Source organism: Glycine max, chromosome 1 (genome assembly GCF_000004515.6).
Source record: "Glycine max cultivar Williams 82 chromosome 1, Glycine_max_v4.0, whole genome shotgun sequence".
NCBI classification, from domain to species: domain Eukaryota; kingdom Viridiplantae; phylum Streptophyta; class Magnoliopsida; order Fabales; family Fabaceae; genus Glycine; species Glycine max.
The window spans coordinates 36,514,387-36,535,146 of NC_016088.4; the positions used below are offsets into that span (position 1 = coordinate 36,514,387).

The 20,760-nt window shown below is 34.1% G+C and overlaps 1 protein-coding gene across 1 annotated transcript; it reads left to right on the forward strand.

Moving 5' to 3' along the window:
• The first annotated feature begins 15,728 nt into the window (after window positions 1-15,728).
• Window positions 15,729-16,319, forward strand: LOC102661377 (uncharacterized). The gene is made up of 2 exons (XM_006574066.1): window positions 15,729-15,800; window positions 15,894-16,319. The coding sequence occupies exons 1-2, from the start codon at window positions 15,729-15,731 to the stop codon at window positions 16,317-16,319; spliced, it is 498 nt and encodes a 165-aa protein (XP_006574129.1).
• Window positions 16,320-20,760: the final 4,441 nt, after the last annotated feature.

Below are 20,760 nucleotides of genomic sequence, written 5' to 3' on the forward strand. Positions count from 1 at the left end.
GGATGGATATAACCGACATGGGATATGTCATTGCATTAAGATATAATGTTATCCTTGTATCGTTGTCTCTGCAACAAAGCATGACGTTTTTTCCTCTCAGAAGTCAACCACCAACAGATTCTTCTGTGCATCGTGTAATATGTATTGGTCACGTCTATGATAATCTTTTTGTTCAGGTAGATTCATCATAATCCTGTTTTTAATTTTATAAAATTAATTGTGTTATCATAACTTGAAATTGTTTGTGCATGTGTAACAAGTATATTTATGACACCGTTGTCCCTTACCGCCTCTAGCTTTGTTATGGTCTAATAATTGTCATCCTCGGGCAAGGGAGTGACCAACTACATATATTAGTAGAATGTAGCAGTATAGAAATTTGATGATGTTGAAAAGAGACTATGTTGATTTAAGTGAAGAGTGAACATTTAGTTACCTATGACATTGTCATGTACTACAATAATATATAGATGTTTCATTGGAAATTCACATAATTATGTGTTATACCTTACATTAAAATGGTTTAGGGTTACTATAATACTTAGGGTTTAGTGTTACATGCGTTGTTAGTGTTAATTGTGACGTGAAAACAAGAGTTTAGTAGAACATAAAAAAACTATGGGTTTTGCAGACTAGGGTTTAGTGTTATTCTTTAGGGTTAAATAATTTACGTTTGTCAATAGTAATATAAAAAAAATTCAAATAAATTTGTTAAAACAAAAATGTTGCCAAATAAAATTATATGATAAACATAGTCTATAAATTTTCCTAAAAATTTCTAAATGTCTTCATGCGTGATCCGTGCATTGCCTTATTCGTGACCGCACATATACATTGCGATCCACAGTGACGCCTCTAGCGATCCTTAGGCAGTCTTGCATGACATTGTATGTTTCAGTGCCTTCAGTCACTATCCTTAGGTTTGTAGAAGCAAGCTTCATGATGATGAATCAAGTTGATTCAAGAAGTTTTGATAATGACAAAGATGTTGACAAAAAGCCTGAAGAATGATTTCAAGATTAAATCAAGAACAAATTCAAGAATCAAGAGAAGTTTGATTTCAAGATTCAAGAAAAGATGAATTCAAGTTCCAAGAGAAGAAATCAAGAAGACTTCACAAGGGAAGTATTGAAAAGATTTTTTAAAAAACAAACATAGCACAGTTTTGTTTTTCAAAAGAGTTTTCACAAAATTTTCTAAGTTACCAGAGTTTTTACACTCTAGTAATTGATTACCAGTTTCCTGTAATCGATTAGCAGTGGCAAAGTTTGATTTCAAAAGCTTTTAACTGAATTTACAACGTTCCAATTGATTTCCAAATGGTGCAATCGATTACAAGATATTGGCAATCGATTACCAGTGTATCTGAACGTTGGAATTCAAATTCAATTGTGAAGAGTCACATCCTTTCATGAAATGCTTTGTGTAATCGATTACAAGGATTTGGTAATCAATTACCAGTGACAAGTTTTAAACAAAAATCAAAAGATGTAACTCTTCCAATGGTTTTCAGATTTTTCTAAAGGTTATAACTCTTCCAATGGTTTTCTTGACTAGACTTGAAGAGTCTATAAAAGCAAGACCTTGATTTGCATATTAAAAAAAAATACTTACAACCTTTACAAACAACTTTTCCACATATTCTTTTACAACATTTGAATCTCTTTGAACATCTTCTTCTTCTTCCTCTTCTTCCTTTGAAAAAGTCTTTCTTAAGTTTTCTGGTTTTCCAAACCTTGAAAACAGAAGTGTGCTATATCTTTTATTCTCTTCTTCCTTTGCCAAAAAGAATTCGCCAAGGACTAACCGCCTGAATTCTTTTTGTGTCTCTCTTCTACCTTTTCCAAAAGAACGAAGGACTAACCGCCTAAATTCTTTTGTGTCTCCCTTATGCCTTGTCAAAGAATTCAAAACGACACAGTCTGAGAATTCTTTTGATTCTTCCCTTTCCCTTATACAAAAGATTTCACAGGACTAACCGCCTGAGATATCTTTTGTATCCCCTTCACAAAGTTTCGAAGGACTAACCACCTGAGAACTTTGTCTTAACACATTGGAGGGTACATCCTTTGTGGTACAAGTAGAGGGTACATCTACTTGGGTTGTTATGACTGAGAACAAGAGAGGGTACATCTCTTGTGGATCAGTTCTAGTGGAGGGTACATCCACTAGGTTGTTCAAAGAGAATAAGGGAGGGTACATTCCTTGTGGATCTTTGCTTGTAAAGGACTTTACAAGGTTGAAAAGAAATCTCAAGGACCGCAGGTCGCTTGGGGATTGGATGTAGGCACGGGTTGTTACCGAACCAGTATAAAACTCTTGTGTTTGTCTTCTTCTTCCCTACACTCTTTAATTTCCGTTGTGCACTTTAATTATCGCTTTTACTTTTTGTTAAGTTTCTATTTCTATTCTTTACTTTCTTAACATTATAGTAAAAGCATGATTGAATCTAGTAACATTAAGAAGGATAAGTTTTTTAATTAGTAAAGGTTCATTAATAATTAATTCAACCTCCCCTTCTTAATTATTCTGAGGCCACTTGATCCAACAAGTGGTATCAGAGCAGGTATCTTGTAGAAAGTTTAATCACTTCAAGATTCATGGCCTCTTCAAATTCTTTGTTTCCTGAAGGAAATTCCTTCCATAGGCCACCTATCTTCAATGGTGAGGGTTACCACTATTGGAAAACCCGTATGCAGATTTTCATTGAAGACATAGATTTAAACATTTGGGAAGCAATAGAAATAGGACCTTACATACCCACTGTAGTAGATGTAAGTACTAGCACCACAACACAAAAACCTAGAGATAAGTGGACTGAAGAAGATAGAAGAAGAATCCAGTATGACCTTAAAGCCAAAAACATTATTACTTCAGCCCTAGGAATAGATGAGTATTTTAGAGTGTCTATTTGCACAAATGCCAAGGAGATGTGGGATACTCTCCAACTTACACATGAAAGCACCACTGATGTGAAAAGATCTAGAGTCAACACCCTTACACATGAATATGAATTGCTTAGGATGAACCCTAATGAAAACATCCATAGCATGCAGAAAAGATTCACACATATAGTCAACCATCTTGCCTTTTCAGGAAAAATCTTTCCTAATGAAGATTTAATTAATAAAGTTTTAAGATGCTTAAGTAGGGAATGGCAGCCCAAGGTAACTGCTATTTCTAAAAGTAAAGATCTTTCCTCTATGTCTCTTGATACTTTGTTTGGAAAATTGTAGGAACATGAGATGGAACTTCAACGTCTTAATCATAATGAAGAAACTGACAAAAAGAAAATAAGTATAGCACTTAAAGCCTCTTTATCAATGCAAGAAGAAAATGAAGAAGGTGAATCAGAAGATGAAGAAGACTTCTCACTCTTTGTGAAGAAGTTTCAAAAATTTGTCAAGAAGAGAAAAATCAAAAGGCGTCAGAACTTCAACAATGGAAAAATATCTCAAGAAGACTCTCAAGTTCTTAGATGCTACAAATGCAACCAACTTGGCCACATCAAAGCAAATTGTCCTTCAAATGAAGAATGGCCTGAGAAAAGTGATAAGAAAAGGTATGATGAAAGAAGGACCAAGAAAGCCTACATTGCATGGGATGACAATGACTCATCCGACGGTTCAGAGAAGGAGATCAACCTTCTAACCAAGGACTATGAGAGTGATGAGAATATTTCTCAAGAAGATTAAACAAAAAGTAAAAGTATGACTTCCATCTTTGAAGATCTAGACATTTTTATCATGAAAAAGGTAACATCAAAACCATTCTCTTTTTAAAATTTATTTTGGTTGAAATTTTCCTTTCAATTAATTTGATTATGATGACTAACAAATTTTTATTTGTTTGTCTTGATTGATTGAAATTGTGATTATGTGGTTAAATGTTCTTGATTGAGTTATTTTTCTTTCTCAAAGCATGAAGTCTCCTTTTAAATATTTTGATAATATTTATGATCTTTATTCTTCAATACTTGTGATGATTATTGTGATAAAATTGAATATATATATATATATATATATATATATATATATATATATGTTCCCTTTAAATAATTATGTATGATTTTGAATATGATATGTGAATTACTTGATTAAGATTCATTCATAAAGTATTTTTAATATATATTTTCTTTAAGAAAGTATTTTGATATTCATTCAAATCCCTTTTTCCCTTAAAAGTCAATCAGCATTTAGTTTTGGCTAAAATGCTCTCTGATAATCGATTACCACATTAGTGTAATCGATTACAGGAAGTTAAGAAAGGTGTAATCGATTACCAAATACTGTAATCGATTACAACGCGTCCCTGCCCCTATATATTCAAAATTCAAAATCAAAAATCTGCAACTTCTCACTTTTTCGAAAACCCTTGTTCCCAATTCTTCCTTCTGCCATATCTCACTCATTTCTTGTCCAAATCACTCCCCACAAAGCCCAAACTTCACCTTTTTTCATTCTCTTTCATTTGAACCGATTAAAATTTCAAATAACCCCTTCAAATGGCGGAACCATCAAAGAAGCGAAAGGGTGTTTCGAGTCAAAGTCAACGGCATTCCAAGACTCAGGAGACACAGATTCCCTCCTCCATTTCCTCTTCCTCATTGTTCTCATCCGAAGAACAACGGATACGATACACAAACCTTTTCTCTTCTTTTTCCATTATTGATCCAAAATTCATTGATATGGATTTCTTTTCCAATGAGAGTTGTGAATGCATTCAGGCATTTGAAAACTCCAATCTCATTCCTTTCATGTCTTTAAAATTTCCTATTTACACTGAATTGGTTAAAGCCTTCTATTATAACCTAGAAATTCAAGAAGGCACTTTGATTTCTGAAGTTTATGGGATTAAAATGGTCATTGACCAATCCCTATTCTATGACTTGACCCAATTATCTAGTGAAGGTGTACCATTTGAAGGTACACTAAATGATGATTAGAAATTTGATTTCTCTGTGCATGATGCCCGCCAGTTGGTTTGCACCAACCAAGCGGATATGACCGGAAGGCTTCTTGCCGGTTCATTGGATTTTGAAAGCTGCATCCTTCATTATCTCATTGTGCATATCTTGCTTCCAAGATCTTCAAACCTTGCACATGTTTCTGAAGAAGATCTTATTGTCATGTGGGCTTTTCACACAGGCCGACAAATTGATTGGGCAGACTTAGTCCGATATCGCATGCATAAGGCATTGCGATTAAATGCTCCATTGCCATGTCCACACCTAGTCACTCTCTTCTTTCAACACTTTAACATCCCTCTTGATTCTGAACCTTATGTTCCAATCAAGAGATCCTTTCTAATAGGCGCTGCTGTGATTGCATCCTTTGGTTATCGAAAAGAGCATGATGGCTCTTGGGTGAAAAATGGTGCTCAACCAATTGATGAAGAAGGACATTTACAAGGTGGAGAAGATTCCTCTATTCTTCAAAAGATTTTGGAAAGGTTCGATGGTCTTCAAACCTTTGTTGGTGAAAGGTTTGATACTTTGGAGTTACAAGTGGGCATGCGATTCGATGAGATGGAGTCAAGGATTACCAAGGTCGAAGAAGATGTCTCTTACATCCATACAAGCTTTGATCTACCACTACCACCGCCACCATCATCTTAGTTTTCTATTATGATTAATATTATTAGTACTTTGATTTCTAGCCTTGTATTTGGCTATATTATTATGACATTTGAACAATTTAGTATTTCTTTTATTTTCATAATATGACTGAACAATTATGAATTATGTTATATGACTATGTGGTTTTTATATATTTGAACTATTCATGTTTCTTGCTTCATGATTGGTTTAGATTTTTCAATGAATGTCTTGTGAATGATTAGTTATTTATGTATGTTTTATATTTGTTACATACTTTGGCTTTTTGTTGATGCGAAAGGGGGAGAGAAATAGGGATTCAAGAACTCACATAATAAAATAACTTAATTTCAAGTGAAGCTTAAACTCAAAAACAAAGGGGGAGAATATGGAGAATTAAGTGAGTGATCGACTAGGAAAAAGTATGTGTATGTGTTTCTTGATTTCAGGGTTGTCATCATCAAAAAGGGGGAGATTGTAGAAGCAAGCTTCATGATGATGAATCAAGTTGATTCAAGAAGTTTTGATAATGACAAAGATGTTGACAAAAAGCCTAAAGAATGATTTCAAGATTAAATCAAGAACAAATTCAAGAATCAAGAGAAGTTTGATTTCAAGATTCAAGAAAAGATGAATTCAAGTTCCAAGAGAAGAAATCAAGAAGACTTCACAAGGGAAGTATTGAAAAGATTTTTCAAAAAACAAACATAGCACAATTTTTTTTTCAAAAGAGTTTTCACAAAATTTTCTAAGTTACCAGAGTTTTTACTCTCTAGTAATCGATTACCAATTTCCTGTAATCGATTAGCAGTGGCAAAGTTTGATTTCAAAAGCTTTTAACTGAATTTACAACGTTCCAATTGATTTCAAAATGGTGTAATCGTTTACAAGATATTGGTAATCGATTACCAGTGTATCTGAATGCTGGAATTCAAATTCAATTGTGAAGAGTCACATCCTTTCATGAAATGCTTTGTGTAATCGATTACAAGGATTTGGTAATCGATTACCAGTGACAAGTTTTAAACAAAAACAAAAGATGTAACTCTTCTAATGGTTTTCAGATTTTTCTAAAGGTTATAACTCTTCCAATGGTTTTCTTGACCAGACTTGAAGAGTCTATAAAAGCAAGACCTTAATTTGCATTTTAAAAAAAATTACTTACAACCTTTACAAACAAATTTTCCACATATTCTTTTACAACCTTTGAATCTCTTTGAACATCTTCTTCTTCTTCTTCTTCCTTTGCAAAAGTTTTTCTTAAGTTTTCTGGTTTTCCAAACCTTGAAAACAGAAGTGTGTTATATCTTTTATTCTCTTTTTCCTTTGCCAAAAAGAATTTGCCAAGGATTAACCGCCTGAATTCTTTTTTTGTCTCTCTTCTCCCTTTTCCAAAAGAACGAAGGACTAACCGCCTAAATTCTTTTGTGTCTCCCTTCTCCCTTGTCAAAGAATTCAATACGACACAGTCTGAGAATTCTTTTGATTCTTCCCTTTCCCTTATACAAAAGATTTCAAAGGACTAACCGCCTGAGATATCTTTTGTATCCCCTTCACAAAGATTCGAAGGACTAACCACCTGAGAACTTTGTCTTAACACATTGGAGGGTACATCCTTTGTGGTACAAGTAGAGGGTACATCTACTTGGGTTGTTGTGACTGAGAACAAGAGAGGGTACATCTCTTGTGGATCAGTTCTAGTGGAGGGTACATCCACTAGGTTGTTCAAAGAGAATAAGGGAGGGTACATCGCTTGTGGATTTTTGCTTGTAAAGGACTTTACAAGGTTGAAAAGAAATCTCAAGGACCGCAGGTCGCTTGGGGACTGGATTTAGGCACGGGTTGTTGCCGAACCAGTATAAAACTCTTGTGTTTGTCTTCTTCTTCCCTACACTCTTTAATTTCCGCTGTGCACTTTAATTATCGCCTTTACTTTTGGTTAAGTTTCTATTTTTGTTCTTTACTTTCTTAACATTATAGTAAAAGCATAATTGAATCTAGTAACATTAAGAAGGATAAGTTTTTTAATTAGTAAAGGTTCATTAATAATTAATTCAACCCCCCCTTCTTAATTATTCCAAGGCCACTTGATCCAACAAGGTTAACCTTTCAGCTATTGCTTGGCAAGCCTTCTATGACATTCACAACAACGGATTAGGTATAACCAGATTGCATGTTTAGATTAAATGAAATTAAGAGTAAGATGAATATAAATGTTACCCCTACATGTCTAGGCTGCTCCACATCAGAAGGTGCATGTGCAGGTGCTTCCTCCATAGTTGTTGCCACCACCGGGTACTGAGGCATATCTAGTTCCACATATGTCTCATCTTGCACGGCAGGTGGATGTTTGGGAGGATACCCGAGCTATGTCAGCCTCATGAATGGATGTGAAATCATGTATAACCAGTCGATGTAGTCCGATGCACATTGTCCAGGCACAACACAAATCTGGCCCACCGATGCAAGGTGATAAGAGAAATGCATCCATCTGTCGTCAATATCTTCCAAGCATAATCTTTAACCCAGAGAGTGTGGAGGAATCGTCTGAACATACCCAAATTGTCGCATAACCCTCTCTGGTTGGTGTATGACAACAACAGAACCCCATTGGATATGTCCAGAAAAACATGAAATCAGGTCAAACTCTCTAACTGCACGGTGGTCACCATAAGGCATCCAGCAAACCTCAGTAGTCGTCAGTCGATCTAGACGCTTTCGATACGTCAATGATGGTAATGCATTCATAGAGGTCCAGTGATAGGCACGGGGTGACCTTTCATCATAGTCTTCATCCGTAAAAGCCTCAGCAATAGAAGGAAAATGTTCATAAATCCAACACTACAAAAATTTTCAAAACAAAAAATAAAATAAAATGAACACGTAAGAAAAATTTGAAAACAAAAATAAATAACATTCAATGACAATTACCTATAATAGTGTGATAAATCCAGCAAGTTGTCTGTCGCTGCTCTTACAAGCATCATTCAAATTATCGTACATATACACAAGGGCGGTAGCTCCCCATGCATAGCTTCCACTCTGATTGAGGTCTCGAAAGGCATCCAAGAACACCACATGCATGTGTGTTGCACTCTTATTAGCAAAAAGAGTGCAAACTAGCAAATGTAGCAAATAAGCTAAAGCTGCTACAGTCCAGTGTCCGGCCTGACACTTGCTATAATAAATATCTCGTAACCAAGATAGTCATACATATGCCCCATGACACTGTACTATCTCAGCTCTGGCTTCATCTCCACTAACTTCAAGTAACTCCACTAACATCAACACCGCTTCATCGACATGAAGAGTCTTGAAGTTGTGGAATACGCTTATGATGGGCAAATGAAGTAAAGAGGCCACAACATCGAGGGTGATGGTGACCTCTCCTATTGGAAGATGGAAACTCCTAGTCTCCTTATGGCACCTCTCCATAAAAGCTGATAAAAGTTCCCGATTGCTAGTGTCCAATGAACATGCAATCAAAGGACTTAATCCTATGACAACGACTAACCCTTCAATCTCAGCAGCAGGCCTCCCAAATTTTTGAACCTTCCTTCCATGGGAGGATAGCTTCAATTTAGGACGTTCCTAAAAAAAATTAACACAATTTTAATAATTTAAACAATAATAACAAATAATTCTTGAAATATAATTAATTTAAAACTATAAATACCTCTCCATTTCAAACAATGGCTGCAACATGATCACCATAGGCAGTCAAAACTGATGTGTCACATGACCTGCCTGGAAAACCTTGGTCATCAACGACTGCTTCTTTGTGTTGTTTGAAGACCTCTTCAGTTGCGTGATCCACGTGAGGAGCATCCTCAGCAACATCGGCAGCTTCTCGTTGCTTACGTGTGGATGTTGTGGGCCTTCGCCGCTGAGGAGCTTCATCTGAATTACAATTATCTTCTCTCCCCAGGGCTCTTCTATAACTCTTCTTAAAGCACGACTTAAACCTCTGCAAATTTGAACATACATACAAATTTATGTCAAAATTCAAAGTATACTTCAATCAATTACAATACAATCATTCATAAATTAAAAAATCACTTTATATATATAAATATTTTCAAATTTTATTTTAAATTAATTTTATATAGTGAATTAACTTCTTTATTAAAAAGCAACTTAAAAAACACTATAATTAATTAATTAAATAAAAAACTAATATATAATAATTATAAATATATTTATAATTAAAAAAATAAAACAATAAATATCTCAAAACAAAAATGAAAATAATCTATTTTTTATCAAAATAGATTAACTATTTAAAAACAACATTCTAAATAAAATATTTATACTAAAAAAACAATAAGTATTTCAAAACACATTTATAATTAATATATTTTCATTTTAAAAAAACAATAACTATTTTAGAACATATTTAAAAATAATACATTTTCATTAAAAAAAATAACTATTTCAGAATATATTTGAAAATAATATATTTTTATTTAGAAAAACAATAACTATTTCAAAACATATTTGAAAATAATATATTTCCATTTAAAAAAAACAGTAACTATTTCAAAACATATTTGAAAATAATATACTATTTAAATAAAAAAATATTTATAAACATAATTGAAATGTTTTTATTTTTATATAAAAAATCAACAATAACTATTAGAAAAGAAAAACCAAAATAATTTATTTATTTTTAATAAAAAATTAAATATTACAAAAAAAATCTAAATAATTTATTTTTAAATAACCAATCAAATTAAATATTAAAAAAATTACATTAATAATTTAAAAAATAGTAAAACATACAGATTAACTATGGTGGTGGTGGCGACGGGCGTGATGGTGGTGGCAGCGATTGCGATGGTGTCGGCAATGGACACAAATGGCGGAGAAGGGAGGCACTAGAAGAAAACCAAGGAGAGCTTCTAACGGCTTTACGGACGCGAGGGAGAAGCTTCTCCTTTTAAATTTTTACTAAAGGGCATTTTCGCCACTTTAGGTTATTTGTTAGGTGTACCAGCAACACTGCTGGGTGCACATAGAAAGTCTCAACACAACATCTAAGAGTCTGGTAAGGACCCAGGTAAACAAAAAAGAAAACAGAAAGCAGGCTGAGGATATATAGACCATAGAAATTGCTATTTATACTTCCCTTTATTACTAATACACTGTCCTTTATAATTTTTTGCCCTCGCAATACCCTGAAAATTAATCTTCACACATGATTTTATACTCCCCTTTATAATTCTAAGAGCCTGAAAACCACCGACAGCACACAACCCTCGCTAAGTGCTTTTGTTTCTCTTTCGTAGGTCTCACTAGTCGCTCTGTTATGGCACACTTTTGTTTGGTTGTTCCTAAAATTCTTGATCCCAATGCACTTATCTTTGAGTGAGTTTTTAGAGTTAGAGACACAAAAATCTCGCATCGATGAAGCTTGCACTCTGCTTGTGCAAGTTGATTTAATTTCGTCAGAAGAGCATGCATAATAATGGCTTCACTCACAAGCAATTTTTGATGTTACGAAAAAGGGATATGAAGTTGTAGAAGAGGGCTAAGAGGATGAACTAAATGGTTTATTACGCTACTGCAAGGAAGCACGCTCATTTTGGATTCAAGCTCTTAAGATTATAAAGGGGAGAGTGTAGAATCACATGTATAGGTTGATTAATTTTCAGGGTATTGTGGGAAGAAAATTATAAAAAGGGAGTGAAATAGCAACTCCCATAAACCAATGACAAAGTTTAAGCGCATTAAATACTGATGCATGCAACCGTTTGTTGTGATGAGCCCAGATTCTTGCTCAGAAAAGACATGCAGATTGCTAAAAAATATTGGTTGTTGCTTGGGGCACCCAGCAACGTGGGTGAAAGGGCAAAAATGCACTTCACCCTTTTTTATAAAAGCGCATAGTGACTCGTCCGTACGAGTCATTGTTCATTCTCCTCTCCCGTGCGCCGTTTCTTCTTCTTCCAAATTGCTTCTACTTCCTCTCTTCTCCGGTGCCTTTTCTTCTTCTTCGTCATGGTGGTCTGTGGTTGCTACTGGTGCCTTTTCTTCTTGTTGCTACTGGTGCCTCTTCTTGCTGTGGTGGTTTTGTCTTGTTGATTGCCTTCGAGGTTAGTGAATCTTCTTCCTCCTGTGGTACTTCTTCTTCCTTGTTGTGGTGGTTCGGACTTGTTTTTTCTCGTTAGCTATTGTGTATTGTTTTGTGTTTTGGTTTGCATTGGTTCTCCCATGACCCTGCTTCTTCATTTTCATTCCCATGGCTGATTCTGCATTTTCTTTCTCCCCTGCCCCCGCCATTGCTTGTGTCTGCTTCTGCTTCATGGTTTTTTTTAAAACCCATACGGATTGGCAATCCGTATGATCCATATGGATTAGTTATTTAACATTTGTAGTAGTGAACATAGTTATTTAGCATTTGTAGTAGTGAAAAATTGATAGGAAAAAAAGCCGTGTTGGTGAAAATTTTAGAAGAATGATATATAGTTGGTTAGTTAGTTAAAAATAATTTTAAAATTGATTTAAAGTTAAATTTATAAAATTTAGTTACGTATTAAAAATTATTTGAAACAAATTATAAAAAAATTTACACTTTGTATTTAATTTAAAAAAACAATTGAAAAAAAATTTATTAAAAAGTTGGAAATTTTAGGTAAAAAAATGCCAATCCGTATGGAATTAAAAAAAATGGAAATCATATACGAAAATTTGATTTTCTTGACATGTAAACTATTTCTGTTATTTATTTGTTGTTTGTTATGGTTTAGTAATTTTTTTGAAATGTTAATTTATTATTTGCCTGTAGCATTTGTAGTAGTGAACGTAGTTATTTAACATTTGTAGCAGTGAACATAGTTATTTAACATTTGTAGTAGTGAAAAATTGATAGGATAAAAAGCCGTGTTGGTGAAAATTTTAGAAGAATGATATATAGTTGGTTAGTTAGTTAAAAATAATTTTAAAATTGATTTAAAGTTAAATTTATAAAATTTAGTTACGTATTAAAAATTATTTGAAACAAATTATAAAAAAATTTACACTTTGTATTTAATTTAAAAAAACAATTGAAAAAATATATATTAAAAAGTTGGAAATTTTAGGTAAAAAAAACTGTTGAAATAATTTTTTAAAAAAATTGAAAATATTATTTCTTTGTAATAAGTGATTGAAAAGAAAATATAAGATATTTTAAAGTGTTTTTTAGTAAGAAAAAGAGTGGAAGAAAATTTAAAAATTATTTTAAATTGGTAGTTATTTTTAAAAAATGAATGAAAAGAAAATTCTAAAAATTTTGAAATATTAGTTAGTTTAAAAAAAAGATTGAAAGCATATTTTAAAAAATTGTAAAATTGGTTGTTATTTTTAGAAAATGAATGAAAACTAAATATAAAATTTAAAAATGTTTGTTAGAGAAAATAAAGATTGAAAACCTATTTTAAAAAAATAGATATTGTTAGTTTTTTTAGAGAATGATTGAAAACAATAATTAAAATATTTTAAAATGTTAGTTAGTCAAAATAAAGATTGAAAACCTATTTTTTTAAAAAATAATTATTGTTAGTTTTTTTTTAGAGAATGATTGAAAACAAGAATTAAAATATTTAAAAATGTTAGTTAGTCAAAATAAAGATTCAAAACCTATTTTAAAAGAAAATTAGATATTGTTAGTTTTTTTGAGAGAATAATCGAAAGTAATAATTAAAATATAAAAAAATGTTAGTTAGTCAAAATAAAGATTGAAAACCTATTTTAAAAAAAATAGATATTGTTAGTTTTTTTTAGAGAATGATTGAAAATAATAATTAAAATATTTTAAAATGTTAGTTAGTGAAAATAAAGATTGAAAACCTATTTTTGAAAAAAACTTGAAATTTTTATTTTTAGATAATGATTGAAAAATAAATTAAAATATTTAAAGATGTTAGAGTTAGTAAAAAAATGATTTAAAGGAAATTAAAAAAATTACAATTTTAATTTATGATTGAAAAGAAAATTTAAGATATGAAATGTTAAATTGTTAGTCAGTTAAAAAAAATGCGATGCAGATAATGGTTAGAATTAGAGGTCTTGGTCGGACTTTAGGCCGAGCAATAGGAAAAGCCTTGGGGAGGAGGGACGCGAGTGACAATGATGCCCCCCAGCGGCAAAGGCCTATTGCATTAGCTCGTAGGCAGTGACAGCAAGAGCGTGTTGTTGAGGACCCTCCTATGGCCGTAGAGGAATTGAATGAAAAGCAGCTAGAAGCACCTGTTGAAGAAGTCGTTACTAATGTTGATGGTTTTTCAGGCGGACCCCATGACACATCAGTTCTCAAAGATTTTGAAAATCACATTGATTTGAGAGTCTGAAATGGAGAGGTATGTAATTTAAAAAAAAAAACAAAAAGAACGTAGTTAACTACTTAATAATTTTTTTACATGATCGATATTATTGTTTGTAGGAACATCCTGAGCTGAAGCTATCTTCCCATGGAAGGCAGATGGCTAAGTTCGGGAGGCTTGCTTCAGAGATTGAAGGCCTTGTGGCAGCCAGTGGACTAAGTCCTTTGATCGCCTATTCCCTGGATACAGGTGTAGAAGCAAAGCTTCAAGAATTATTTTGATGATGCAAAGGAATTATAAAGATCATTCAAGAATGAAGAAAGCAAGATTTCAAGCAAAGGCAAAGGTCTCAAGAAAAGAATTAAGATAGATTTTAAGATAGACTATTTGAAAAGATTTTGAAAAGCACAAATGATTGACCAAGAGTGTTTTTATCTTAAGAATAATTTTTCCAAGCTTGTTACTCTCTGGTAATCGATTACCAGAAGCCCAATATTTCTGAAAATGGTTTTTCAAAAGTGTAATTGATTACCATGACTTTGTAATCGATTACTAGTGCTTATAACGTTCAAAAATATTTTGAAAAACCTTGTAATCGATTACACAAAATATGTAATCGATTACCAGTGGCTCTGAACGTTGGAAATTCAAATTTTAAATGAAGAGTCATAACTTTTCAAGAAAGATAACTATGTAATCGATTACACCAGGATTGTAATCAATTACCAGTGGCAAGTTTTGAGAAAATCTGTTAACAGCCACATCTTTTCATTTGATTTTTAAATGGTCATCAAAGGCCTATAAATAAGTGACTTGGGCATGAATTTTCTTAAGAGTTTTCCCTATTCACAAAAGGCATAATCCTCTCAAACAATTTTTTTTTATCATTCAATAATTCCTTGGCCAAACACTTGTGATTTTCATAAGGAATTGAGAGCCTCAATTGTAATATCTATCTCTTTCTAGAGAGATCATCTACTCTTCATCTTCTTTTTGTTCAAAGGCTTAATAAACTGTGAGTCTCTTGTTGTAAAGGAAATCTGAACACAAAGGAAGGAAAGTCCTTGTGTGGTTCAGTACTTGTAAAGAATTTACAAAGATAGTGAAACTCTCAAGCAGGTTGCTTGAGGACTGGACATAGTCACAAGGGTGTGGCCGAACCAGTATAAATCCGGTTTTGCATTCTCTCTTCCCTTTATCTCTTATATTTACTGTTGTTGATTAGTCTCATTTCAGTTTTCTCATTTGATTCATCATCTAAGTAATTTGTTATAAAGGGAAATTAGAACTTGCATAAAAATCTGAGTAGGTTTTAATTGGGGGAATAGTTAGCATAATCTTAATTCAACCCCCTTCTTAAGATTTCTAAGGTCACTTGTCTAACAACGGGCGATCGGGGACTAATGTCTGCTTTTGTGGAACGCTAGCATAAGGAAACTAGCAGTTTCCATTTGCCCGTCGGAGAGGTGACTATCACCTTGGATGACATCGCGTCATTGCTACATCTTCCTATTATAGGGGCGTTCCACAGCTTCGAGCTACTTCATGTTGACGTTGTTGTCGATATGTTGGTGGAATTACTCGAGGTCAGCACTGCAGAGGCGAGAGCTGAGATGATTTAGTGTCATGGCTCTTATGTTCGACTATCGTGGCTGCGCGACGTGTATCAGATGAAGATCAAGGCATGTGACTGGATTGTAGCAGCATGAGCGTATTTGTTGCATCTGCTAAAAAGAGTGCCACACACGTGCACATGGTATTCTTGGATGCACTGCGTGACTTGACGTAGAGGGGGTTACGCTTGGGGCACTGCTGCACTTGTGCACATGTATGATAATTTAAATGACGCGTTCAAGAGCACGGCGAGGCAGCTTGCAGGATATATCACTCTGTTACAGGTTAGTTAAGATGTTACAAAAAAAAAAAATTCATTGAAGTTGAATATTATGTTGTCGTGTATTTTAATGAATATGTTTGCAAAATATATTTAGTGTTGGATCTACGAGCATTTTCCGTCCATTGGTTCCACTATTCCTGTCGAGGATTATAATGAGAGGAGACCACGTGCATGTCGATGGACCTCTGGCAAGGCACTGCCTGTTTCCATGTATCAACGACATCTGGATAGACTGACCCATGACGCGGTGTGCTGGATTCCATACAGTGACCACCTTTCATTTAGAGAACTTGAGGTCATCTCATTATTTTCCGGCCATCTCAGATGGGGCCCTTTGACGGTCATTCACCAACCGGAAAGGGTTGTACAACAGTTTGGCTACATCCAGACTATTTCACCATATCCTACTACATCTTCGCTCTCTATTGAAGAAATTGATGATAGATGGATGCAGTTCGGTGAGTACATTGCACCTGTAGGGCAATTATGTGCAGTGCCTGGCCACTGTTTGCCAGATTAATGAGTCCGGCACCCATTAATGAGTCCGGAACAGCGAGGGGATCCTCCTAGAGTTCCTCTGGTTCAACAATATGAGGAATTTGTTGAACCACATGTGTATCAGCAACCGATAGCAGAAATGACACCTATTGAGGCAGACGTTGATGTGCATCATGTTCGACATGCAGTGGTAATATTTTTTTTTGGTATTTGTGTTTGTTGCTTTCTTTAGTATTTTATTACTAACAATTGTTATGTTTGTTTTCTTTCACTTGCTAGGATGGTTTTGTAGCAATTGGTGATAAGTTGGAGAGGCTACTGGACTTGAGGATCCTGATCAAAGGAACAAAAGCCTATACTGTTGTTGAAGAATGTGTGGGCATCGCAAGAAGCTACATAGGCCAACCAACTGTAGGTCACAGATCGAGGCATAGGCGGCATACAGACGGTCATTGAAGTTGTTTTATTTTTGCCTTGTATATGTCATTTATAATTTTTTGGATAATTTATTTATTTGGTACATTTATTTATTGACAGTGACATTTGGTTATTTATTTGGAATATTTTTAGTTTTTTGGATAATTTATTTATTTGGTTCATTTGGTTAATTTTTAATTTTAATGATTATGTGATTAAATTTTTGTGATTCGTTTATCGTTAATGTTGCGTTAAGAAATAAATTAATTTGTGCAACAAAAATAAATTATGCATGTATGATACATCGTTGTCAAACTTGACAACACACTATGAAATGCATGCATATTTTTAAAAGCAATACATGTCTAATGCAACATAAAGCGTGACACGACATTGTTGTACTTGACAACACAAACACAAATCTGCGCGCGTGTCTATTTTAAAAAATACAAGCAATCTTAGTGAACATTATCTATATATATGACACCAAAACTTTCAAAAATCACTCATTCTCTCCCAAACCAACTTGACAAACCAAATTTTACAACAAACTACGACATTTTTGGGAGAAACAAGCAGTCAGACGATTGTGAACTCCATATTAGCTTTTATTTTTCCGAATGGATCGATTATTCACAATGAAATTGGTGTTTATTTCCAAAGTTCCACTCCAATACCCATTCGAGTACCTAACGATTGAGGTTTTCAAACGCTAAAAAGCATAATGCACAATACCCTTCAGCTAACCGATGATAAATATTTGGATGAAATTTACTACCGGCGGCCATTCACAGATGAAGGTAACCAATTTCACTTTTAATCTATGCCATTGAAAAACGATGATGATGTTAACACAATGTTAATGTGTAAAGACCAATTCTCGTGTGTTGGCCTGATTGAGTTATTATGCACCATTGGTAGAACACTGGATGATATATTAAACTTACTTCAAGCCACTATAACCCCTACTCATGATGCCCTGTTATATTACAACGGGAGGTGGAACATGCCACGCCAATAGAACTTTGTCGGTTACTCGTTCATAGGAAAAAATCCTAAAAAATTTGACATTCCTTCTGGATGTACCATCGATCAACTAAAGGATTTGATCAAGCAAGTTGCACCTCAAGGGATTCCCCCTTATGGTATTTATGAATCACAAACGGTAAGACAATTATTTTTTCGACAACCAGGTCATTATGAGTATTCAGACAAAGTTATCAAATTTGAAATTATTGAGCTGAAAACTAACAATGACTGCTAAAGGTCTTAGTACAGTCTAATTACTGGAAACAATTTGGGCCAATAGAAATTTTAGTTGTTTTTAGTAAACAGGTAATGGAAATGGAAGACGACATGCCTCAGTCGCAACATGATTCAATACAAAATTAGTATTAGTTAATTGTAGTTGTTCATGCATTTTTTTTTTGTTTCAACTATGTTGAAGTTAATGTAATGTTTGAATTCGTGTTCATTAACTAATGAAACCGTATCTTTATTATTTTCAAAGCATTTAATTTTTTCCTAACTTTTAAAAATAATGTCTGCAAAGAAAATCATGAATGTCAACAAAATTATAATTTACAAAGACGTCAATGGTAATAACAACTTTTATGTTCATGGTTCACCTAAATCAACAAATTCGGTTTTTAGGCTAGAAAAATTTGTGTAACGCTGCATTCTACCTATGTACGGAGTGGGTCACTACGTTGCCTGAGAATAACAATGTGTACTCCACAACAATGCCACTGGTGGTAAAGGACAATGGTCTCGTAACAAAACTTGTTAGATAACGACAAACAAATTGAACGTAAGATACGCAACTATAGTGTCACCAGTTATACTAACATCATAATTATGCAATTACCTGTACAAAATAATTTCCATACACATGACCAATGCATATTACGCGATGCATAGAAGAATCTGGTGGCGGCTAACTTCTAAGAGGAAAAAATGTCATGCTTTGTTGTCGTGAAAGAGAAACAACGATCATGTTGTATCGTGAAGCAATGACATATTCCATATTCGTAATATTCATTCACTTGTCCATGGTAACCTACATGTAACAGACAACAAATAGTGGTTACCTAAAATGTCATTTTAACAAAAAATGACATAATAATAAAATTACGCACCATAGATAATCCGTCAACAAGTAGGGAACACTTTATTTCCTCAAATCTCTCTATGCCACCAACCAGGTTCATATACTTTTTGGACTAGCTTGTCAGTTATTTATGCAGATGGTTGTGCACCAATGACCACGATTCTTCACCCATACCCAAATAACGTAGCTATTGCCCGATAACCATAATTACCATATGCTTTGACATCAATAATGTTTTCAATAGAATCCTGCATGCACAGATGAAATTGATCCAACATTGGAATATTCCATCTTTGTATTGGTTCCTCAGATGATGATGCACTACATTTCACTGATGAATTACTATTTTGCACGGAGTGTAACACATCAACATACTCCCAATAAGACGGATCACATTTTGTTGACTTTTGTTGTTTGGTCAGCGGTTTTTTTGGAGCACCCTTGGTCTTCACCTTTTTTGAAGGAGGACACAAGGAGTTCATATCAGGATAAGCAATTTCTCGCAGCTTTGACTTCAAATGTACTTTACCACAAACATCGAGCTGCTCGAAGCATTTTGATATGATTTCCATCTCCTCAGTTATGATCACCTGTGTCTCATATAACTCTTGATCTGAAAAACTAAGTCTCCGCCAAAAAATGTGGATTGTCTCGAGTGGTATGGAGCTAACAACATATTTAAACAACTCACATGCACATGGAAGATCGTGGGTACTCCTCATGACACATCCACAACATGAAGGGTTTTTGCCGGCATAAGCTACACACTCATACTCAGCAGCAATTTCATTTAAAGCGTACCTTGATACCATGCCAAGTAGTTTTTTTGTACAAGGTTACTTTAAACACATGCTCAACCACGTGCATGCTTGTCTCAAAAGATGCTTTAATCTAGCTGTGTTGAAGTGTCATCATATTATTCATTGCTTCCCAAACACTACATATGTCACCAACAGAGTTTTGTAGGAGTCTCTTTAGAGACCAATGAGCACTCTCAACCCTACATATGAAATATACAACAACATGTAAACAACCGCAACATTTTCATTTAAGTCAACATGTAAACAAATGAACACAAACAAAAAACAATATTAATACATGTTAGTGGTTGTGTTTCCTAGATGCATCACTTTGTTGGTCCAAGCTTTCACAAATCTTTCTTTGTGTGGAATCACCCATGTTTGACACGCATAGTCCACAAACATAGGCCACAAAGAGCAAGCCATTTCAAATTTTTTAAGGTACTCATCAAAAGAACTCTCACATGGACAATAAACCAAACTCCCCCAAGCCTCCATCACATAATCCCATGCATTCTTTTGAACAACCAGAGTTTTGCACTTTGCCTTCACATTCTTGTCAATGTGGAACCGACACAGCAAGTTTGTAGCATCCGGGAATATAGTTTTCACTGCATTTATCAAAGAGAAATCCTTGTCGATCATAATAACCCCGGGGAGTGCATCAACTCTCATGAAAAGACCCCGAAACCGCTGTAGAGTCCAAACAACGTTATTAAGACGTTCTCCTTCCAAGTAAGCAAAAGTAGTAGAGAATGTCATTCCTATTGGTGTAACACCAACAATATCAAGCAACGACAATTTGTACCTATTTGTTTTGTAGGTACTGTCGATCAAAAAAACCAAATTACAAGAATTGGTTAACTTTACTGCATCAGGATGACTCCAGAGCAAGTCACATGCAACATTATCATCCTTCAGCCTATGCCAGTGAATATATTGATCTCGATCAAGCAACATCATCAGTTGTTGCATTTCAGTGTTACTTCCTCTTGTGGGAGAACGGTAAGCATGTCTAGCATTGTAAATTTGTTTGATTGTTGTATAATTGTTGTCATTGTGCTCCTTCAATGTCAACAAAATATTTCTTGGTTTCACCATGGACTTCGTCATATCAGCAACAATCTTCTCATCCT

Coding starts and splice junctions, on each gene's coding strand:
- LOC102661377 (XM_006574066.1), top strand. CDS start 15,729: ATGTATGATAATTTAAATGACGCGTTCAAGAGCACGGCGAGGCAGCTT. Junction 15,801..15,893: donor GATATATCACTCTGTTACAG/GTTAGTTAAGAT, acceptor AAATATATTTAG/TGTTGGATCTACGAGCATTT.